Source organism: Lonchura striata, chromosome 7, assembly GCF_046129695.1.
Source record: "Lonchura striata isolate bLonStr1 chromosome 7, bLonStr1.mat, whole genome shotgun sequence".
In the NCBI taxonomy this organism is placed as follows: Eukaryota; Metazoa; Chordata; class Aves; order Passeriformes; family Estrildidae; genus Lonchura; species Lonchura striata.
The window spans coordinates 30,573,550-30,582,609 of record NC_134609.1 but is presented as its reverse complement, the minus strand read 5'-3'; the positions used below and the strand labels follow the sequence as shown (position 1 = coordinate 30,582,609).

General features: G+C 37.5%; 1 protein-coding gene across 1 annotated transcript in view; it reads right to left on the bottom strand.

Annotated features, from left to right (window-relative positions):
* Positions 1 to 5,337: 5,337 nt before the first annotated feature.
* The window catches only part of PTPRE (protein tyrosine phosphatase receptor type E), a 97,942-nt gene continuing 94,219 nt past the window's right edge, over positions 5,338 to 9,060 (bottom strand). Inside the window, exon 20 of the mRNA XM_077784745.1 lies at positions 5,338 to 8,494. Coding sequence (XP_077640871.1) covers positions 8,420 to 8,494 — 75 coding nt within the window. The 3' untranslated portion in view covers positions 5,338 to 8,419. The remainder of the gene's footprint in view (positions 8,495 to 9,060) is intronic.

Here is a 9,060-nt window from a genome sequence, read left to right as displayed (position 1 = left end):
TAAAATACTAGTAGCCACAAAATTGCTATTAACCACAACAGTAAGGGGGAGAAAAATAAAGGGAGGATGGGGAGGGGTGAGCAGTAAAAGTTAAATTAATATTTTAAGTCCATTTTAATCAGCAAATTAGTTACCTTAATTTAGATATAAAGCTGATCCCCATCTCTGGTCCAGAACAGGAATTTGTTACTGAGACTGGAATTTGAGGATCTGTGAGCCAAGAATTAACATGAATACTGTGTTGTTCTGTGATTGAAGGCAGAAGAAAAAAATAAAAATATTAATAAAAATAACAACAACAATGCATTATTGAGATCTGAAATGTGACATTCTTTCCAAGTTTGATGCTTGGGAAGGGGATAGAGGACAAAGTCATCCAGCCTTTTGTGCTTCAGGGGATAAAATTCTATTCAGATCTTTTACAAAGCAGAACTTTTGATTTTGCTCCTATTTTATTATCTAGCTTGCCTCAAAGACTATTTTATGTGCTGTGATGACTTTCGATGGGATGCAGTTGTAAGCAGCTTTTTTAAATGTTATTTTTTTCAAATAAATGACTTTGAAGTCTATTTTGTAAGCTTTGGTGGGCCTTTATTTAGGTATTATTATTATTAATTTATTTATTTTACAATAGCTGTGTGCTACTGGACAATCTTTAATTTAGATGTAAACCATACCAAAATCAGGATTCTGTTTGGTATCTAATTGGGTATCACTGCCAATAAACAGGCATTAAAAAAATCCTTTCTGTGGGTCCTGAATGATACATCTATAACAAACTATTTACAGCAGAAAAACTCTTAGAAATTGAATTTATTGCAGTCTCTGCCAGCCCACATGTGATCAAACAGCACAAATAAATAAATACACCTGCACTGTGGCAATAATTGTATTTTCTGGCATGATTTACAGTAGTGCCCCAGCTTTTGTGATGTGCAATATTTAGAGGAAAACACAAATTATTGCAAAGGTTTTCAATGTCTCCAAGAGCAGCATCTGTACAAATATTTGCCAAAGTAGATTTACAGGAGGGAAAAAAACAAAAAAGACATTTTCTTCAATGTTTAAACTTGCTGGTAGGTTAATCTGGGAACATTAAATTTAGACAAATACACCTGAATACACTGTGAAGTAAAACTGTTAACTGTCAAAAATGAGGAGAAAAATAAAGTCAGTGCTTGAAGCTCCTTGATAGAGAATGAAAAAATCAGCATTAAAAAAATTAGCATTTTAATTTATCACATGAGGATCCTTGTACAGAGTTATTTATTTATTCAAGATTGGAGTGGTTTGGAGGCACTGAATGAAGCCGGTTTCTCACAGATTTTACCATCAGTGCTTTTTACTTGAAAAAGCACAAATTCTGGTGAAAGCTTTCCCTAAATTAGGGCTTTGATAAGGCATAAAGTAAATAAATATTCAGGCTATTCACACTGTGTAAAGCCAAGTCCAGGGAGGAGAAGTCATATAAATAACCCTGAAAATTTCAAGTTTTGCAACAAATTTCCCTTTAAAAATCATAGTTTATTTCCCTGACACATTTTTGCACCCAGGATTTTTTACTACTAATAATTATTTTAATAATAATATAAGATAATAATTTTAATAATATATTTTTACTAAGATAATAGTATTTTTTACTAAATAATAAATAATTTTTCATTACTTACCTGGTAGTGCTGGTATTCATGCACAGAACCTGATTTTGACACAGGATGAGGGAGGAATCTGCATAAATTTAGGAACAAATGGGATGTTTCCAGGTTTTATTGAATACATTGAAATAATTAATTTACCTTAAATTATATGAGAGAACATTAAGAGAAAAACTTTAATATGATGGACTCACTGATATTTTTAAGTCAAATCTGTGTTTCAGGTAATCCAAATTAATCTGGAAAAGGAAATTTCCAATTGTCCTTCAAAGCCAGGGAAGATGACTGGGAAGCCAAAACCACAATGTCCCTGTGGGGATTTTTGAAGGAATTCTGAATAAGTTAGAGATGGGACTATTGAGTTTTTTAGATTATGTTGTTTATTTTTCTTTATTTTTTTATAGAGGTAGGAAGGGTGAGTTTGGTTTATATTGTTATAGTATGGTTTAGAAGGTTGTTAGACTCTTAGTTATAAGACTTTTTAAAGAATTATTGACTAATAAAACACAGTTAACTAGGTTATTTATGGTTTTGACTTAATTTTTAAGTATTTTGGTTTATGGATTCATGTCACAGTGTAACTTTTTTTAGTTATGTTATGACACACAAATATAGTACTGCATTTTAATATTTTTGTTTACTTTTGTAGCTACTTTTATTTTTCCTATATCTTAAACTCTAAACTTTCTTTTACTTGGTTTAACATGTCTCTGCTTTAAACTATAAATCCACATTCTCCCTTCTAGCACCTGGGTTTGGAAGCCTTTTCCAAGCACTAACATCAAATCCTGTGTTTAATCCTAAGCTTTGGCTTCCAGGCCCAGAGTTCTGAGAGTTCCCTGCATTTCAGATTCCAACAGTCCCACTGAAATATGTTTAAATATAGGTTTAAATATTAAATATGTTTAAATATAGGTTTAAAACACAAATTAAAACTTTGCACCGTGTTCTAGGTCTGCATGACAGACTTGCCAGTTCCAAAAGATGACAAAACCACCCCCAAGGATGGCGGAATCCAACTCCTGGCCCCAACAATCCCACCCTGTGCCTGATCTGGGAATGAAATCCTCAACCCAGGAAATGCTGCCATCAACTTCAGCAGATCACTTTTAACCCCAAAGGTTAAAATCCTCCAAGGGGGATTTTGCATCTCCCATCCAATCCTTTTGCACAGCCGAGTTAGAAATTTGTACATTTTATTTGGACTGGGTGAGATTCCCTATGATTCAGCAAATTTAGTCAACCTCTATGGAATTCCAGAGTTCCATAATTTCCATGAAATTAACTCAACTTCTATGAAATTCTGGAGTTCCATAATTTCCATGAAATTAACCTCTGTGAAATTCCAGAGTTCCATGATTTCGATGAAATTAACTCAACCTCTGTGAAATTCCAGATTTCCATAATTTCCATGAATTTAGCCTCTATGAAATTCTGGAGTTCCATAATTTCCATGAAATTAACCTCTGTGAAATTCCAGAGTTCCATAATTTCCATGCACACTTCCAAACGAGGTTGGAAGCAACTCCATGGGCTGCTTCCTCGCAAACAGCCTCTGCTCCATCCCCAGGCTGCCACATGAATCATAAAATCATGGAATGGTTTGGGTTGGACAGGACCTGAAAGCTCATCCAGATCCACCTTCCACCATCCCAGGTTGCTCCAAGCCCCAGTGTCCAACCTGGCTTTGGGCACTACCTGGATCCAGGGGCCTCCCCACTCTCCCAGCCCAAAATTCCTTCCCAATATGCCAACTTTTTCTGGCACTCCATGCTCTCATAAACATTCCCTCTCTATCTTTTCCATACTTTTCCTTCAGGTTTTGGAAGGACAAATTTCTATAAAAACCCCAACTAGAAAATCCCACACTCGGTAATTCCTCCTCAAGCTCTTCCCACCTGGGAGAGTTTTCCTTGCTTTTTGTCCACCCAGCTGGTGACAAGTCCCAGCCTGGATCTTCTTTTCCATGTTTATGGATATTTGGAGTTCAGGAAAATTCAGGAAAATGCTGGAGCTGTTTCTCATGCAATAGAAACAGGTGAAAAGGATTCTTTGCACAAAGAACTTCCTTGGCAAGGTGTCAACTCGATAATGACTGAGTAATTCTCCTCATCTGTGCAAAGCAGCACAGAAAATGGATAAAAAGTCATTATAGAAGGAAGCTCTCACCAAAAGATCTAAATTACATCCTAATCCTTTAATTCCTCAGATGAAGAACACTCCCCGGGAAGTTCAGTGGCCCGGAAAATTCTCAATTCAACAATTTCTGCATCAGGCAAAAACAGAGCTTGACATTTGTGCAGAGCAAACACCTCTCTGATCTGCCTTACTTTATACTGTTTGAATATCCTATTAAAATAAATACATTTCATGGACAGTTTACAATTAAAGTGTATTTTTTTTCTAAAAGTTGTGTTTCTAAAAACAGAGCCAGATAAGGAACCAGAAGGTCTTTATGGTACACCTTTTTTGTAATGTTTAAAAGTAAAAAAAGGAAAAAAACCTTAAAAGGAAAAAAACAACTGTATCACCATCACCATACAGAAATACCCATGTTTGCTGCGTCATCAACAATTACAATTACCACTATTTATTTAAATTAACCAACAATTAATTAACTAATAAATATTTGAGATTCTTCTGTTTTCTGAGACCAACCAAGGCACCTGCCTGTCCTCACACAGTTACCTCCCAGTGGTCACACAAGCTGCATGAAAGTATATCACCCAATCACACAAAATATTTTATCAACCCCTCTGAAATAATTAAAAAAATTAACAGCTTTTACATGCAATGGCAAATTAGAATCAGATTCGTTAAGTTTGGAAAAGATCATCAAATCCAACCAACCAGTTCCCCACTAACCCATGTGCCACACTTTTTTTGAACACTTCCAAGGGTGGGGGTTCCACCACTGCCCCAGGTATTTTTCCAACACTTTAAAACCCTTTCTAGGAAGAAATTATAATTTCCAAACCTTCCCTGGCACAGTTTGCCATTTCCTCTCATCCTGTCAATGTTAAATAATGCCCAGGAAGGACATGCAGAAAAGTTCTTCCCAACAACCATAGAAAAGAAAAAATTCCTAAAATTACCTACCCTGAAGAGGCATCTCCCAAATGGGAGGTGTGGAATGGACCAGGGGAAACACAAAAGGGTCCAACAGGAATCAGCTTCACGAAATCCTGTTTGATTTGACATCAGCACGGAACCCCTGAGCAGTTACTTCTGCTTTACACAAACCTCCCCCCGTTGTTACAACAGCGGGGACTTCTGGGTTAATTTTAACTCTAAGTCCAATGCAACACTTGTCAAAATGAATTAAGAAATTGTTGTTAATTAGAATGAACTTTCAATTCATGATTGGTGACACAGCTGGAAGTTTAGATCCTATTTTTATCTTGGTATCACACCACAGTTTACCACAGGATTATTTTACTATATTTACTTAATTTTACTGTATTTATTTCATCAGATCTTACTTATCCAGAAAGTTTGGGACGACCTGGATTCCAACTGCTTCCGTGAGTTTCCACACCCTTTATATTTAATGTTCAGTCTCAAAATAAATCAGAATTTTACTCCCAAACAGCTGCAGATTAGCACTGAAAAATTACTTACCTAGATAATGGATTTCAACTCTTTTAGAATGCTTAATTCAAATGAACACACAACACAGGAATGAAATTAAAAGATTTAAAGGAAATAAAGCAGGTGGAGAATAAAAAGGAAGCTTTGTTCTTGCATCAGAATGTATTAGATCTTGCAATTTGCATATACAAATAATTCAGCCACATTCACTGGCATTAAAAACACAGCAAGATCAAATTAGAAACATAAGAAAAGAAAATAATAAGAGATGAAACTGTATAATACATACATATATTATAAAGATTTGACAAATTAAATACATTTTGGTTATACAGAAAAGTTCCAGTAACTTTACATGAAAAATGGAACCCAAACATTTCAAACGACTGAACACAAGGTGGGCAGGCTCATTTTAAAAGTTTAAAAAATACATAAAAATAGCCTAAAAAACACTGCTAATTACAGTATGCATTCTTCATTAAGGCCCAAGTCAGCCAAGCACTTTTAAGGGATTTTGGGACAGGGGGTCCATGGCACTCATGGACTGTGGGATGAGGACGCTGGGAAGCGAACGCCTCAACGCTGAGCTGAGCTGGGACCTTCTGAACACATGAACAGTCCAAGTCACACAGTGACCAAAACCACAGGTAGACTGGAAGGACACTTCCAATCCAACTATTTGGCCTCTTAAAGGAATTCCATGCAACAGATGGAGATTGAAAGGAACATTCCAATCCACCAAGACCTTCCCCAGAGCTCCAGCCATGGAGCACACACGGTGACTGCCAAGAGAGCTCTTCAAATTCCACAAGAACCTACAGCCGGGAGTTCTGAATTGTATTTTGGGCATTTCTCTTCCCTCCCTCCGTATCTCAATCTGGTTATCAACTAAAATCTGAGTACCCACCGAGGAGCTGGCGTTCCAGCTGAACTCCATCCTGCTCCTGGTTGGAAGGAGGCCTTTAGGGAACCCCGTGGGCAGCTGGAGCTGTGCTGCAGCTCCTGGGGGGCTGTGGGACCCCCACACCCTCACACCCCACCACTGCTGCACCGAGATCGACCTCGTGGCCAACTCAACCCGAGGTTTTACCTCAGGGCCCCAAAATCTGCCCAACACACAAATTCTTTTTGTTCAAATGCTGGCTAAAGGGTCAGAAAGATCCTGACATCAGGCTCATAAAATGTGAATTTCTTTCTTTTCCAACCTTTTGGTGTCTCCCTGCACTGAGACTGACTTCAGGAGACAGCCCCAGTTTTTACCACAGGGACCCACAAATTCTGCCCAACAGAAAAATTATTATTATTATTGTAATGCCCCCTAAATGGTTGGAAAGACCCTGACATCAGGATCATACAATTGGAATTCCTTTACATCATTTTACAATTGTTCAGTCTCCCTGCACTGAGATTGACTTACCTCAGGGACCCACAAAATCTGCCTAACAGACAAACTATTATTATTATTATTATTCAAATGATGGCTAAATGATTGGAAAGACCCTGACATCAGGATCAAAAAATGGGAATTATTTTGCATTATTTTCCAACCTTTTGGAGTCTCCCTGCACTGAGACTGACTTCATGGACAACTCACTCCAAGTTTTTACATCAGGAACTCATAATTCTGACAGATTATTATATCATAAATGTGGGCTAAATGGTCTGAAAGAACCCCACTGTATCATTTCCATGGCTGAATTTATTCAACTCTTTGCATTTGGATGGAATTTCAGGAACATGCCCTTCCTCAGCTCCACTTTCAGTACCCAACCCTGTGGCTTGAGAGTTTCTTCTCATAGAGACTCACAGCGAGGTTTAGTCTTTAAACAATCTCATTTTTTAAGTGCATCATTTACTGTACAAATAAATACAGGAGTGCAGCAATGGGAAGACAAGAACAGCCAGTGGCACTCTGGGGGTTGGGGCTCAGGAATTCCCACCCCAAACCTTTTCCAGCCAGGCTGGAATGGAAGGAGACCAAGGGGCACCTTCCCATCCCCTTGCATTGCTCCAAGGTGCAATGAGATTCTACTGGAATGGGATAAAATAGTGCAAGAACAGCAGGGAAAAGCTCATTTTAAGCTGCTTGTTTGAAATAAGGCTTTGGTGCTGCATGGCCAAAGCCTGGCTGGACGAGACAGAAATGTTGCATATTTGTTATTTAATTAATTACAGATTCACCCCTTTGTGCTCATTCAGTCAGAGATGCTTTTGGAAGAGTGGGAAAGATAAATTTGGTAATTATTCAACATTCAGGTGCCCTCTGATTTTGGGGATTTCCCAGCCCCTGATCAGGGCTGTGATAAAAACTTTTAGATTTTCTGTCACCAATTCTATTCTCAGTAGTACTTTCAAAAAAATATATCTCTGTACACAACCCTAAACCCCTTAAAGTCCTTTTTTGATAACATTTCTGGGAAGGTAAGGACCTGGAGGAACTTTTGCTACAATACTCAATGTTTCAGGCATTAAACTGTTCATAAAATGTTTTTTTTCCAATATTTACCTCTTAATTATCCTGCTGAGTGAAATCAAGGAATAAGAGTTCATCTCTTATTTTAAAGAAGTGGGAAATTATGCAGGTCTTTATAGAGAAGAGATGCTTTAACTCCATTTCTGGCCTTTCTCTTCAAGTAGACAAGTTCAGGTGCTGCAAAATATACTTTTCAAATATGCAAAATATTCTAAAAATCACATTATTGCCTTTCTACGTCAACCCAAATAATATTTGGAAAAAAACCAAATGAACAGGGCTTTGAAAGTTCTGTTAAATCAAACATTCAAATCCGTATTCCTACTGACTTTTTCCTGTGGACAGTATGACTCAAAATCCAACAAAACCTGGAGGCTCTTTAAAACAGCCTGGGAAAATAAATACCTATTTTCATGGTGAACATATTCCCCTGGTGAACAAAACATGTTCAAACAAATTAATTTTTTGTTATTTAGAATAAAGATTTCTATCCCATCTTACAGTGCTATACAGTATAGGAACATTATACTTTGCTTTAGAAGATATTTATATTTAAGAAACAACTTTATACAGCAAATGCAACTTTTAGAGCCAGCACAACAACGTATTTACAGTTCAGTCAACAACCCAAGTGACACTGAATAAATTAATATAATATACAACTATTTATACAGACAAATTAAAAAATAAGGCAGAAATCTCATTTGAAATTAGCATAATCTGAAAAGATGTCGATGAAATCTTGTACCACTCTGTAGCAGAATTCATACTGTTCCTGGAAAACAAGGAAAAAAGATCAAAATGTGCTTTTGGTTACACCAAGAAAATCTGAATTCTGCAAATCCCAGTTGTAAATTCAGCATGTCCTAACTGGGAGCAGTAGCTGAGGACTGGCCTGCTCTGGTTTCTGGTTGTTATTTTAAATAAAACCAGTGGTTCCTCTTTCTTTGGTCAGACACAGGCTGATCCTTGCTCTTTGGTTAAAAATGATTGCTTGAGCTTTTGCAGAGGTGCTTCTTAAACTGAATCAGTTTTAGGCCTGGCTTTGGATTTAAACCCAGCTGCTGACAGCAAAAACTCCTGAGCAGTGCCCAGGGATAATCAGAAATAAGAATCAGAAAATCCCAGGATGGTTTGGGTTGGAAAGGAGCTTAAATCCCACCCAGTGCCACCCCAGCCATGGCAGGGACACCTCCCACTGTCCCAGGTGCTCCAGCCCCAGTGTCTGGGAAGGATTTCTTTAGCAAATAACAAAACATGAAAATCATGCTTGTTCTAGAGCCTAAGAATTCATTTCAATTCTGTTATTCTCATTCTGGATAGCCACCCGACAGAACCAGT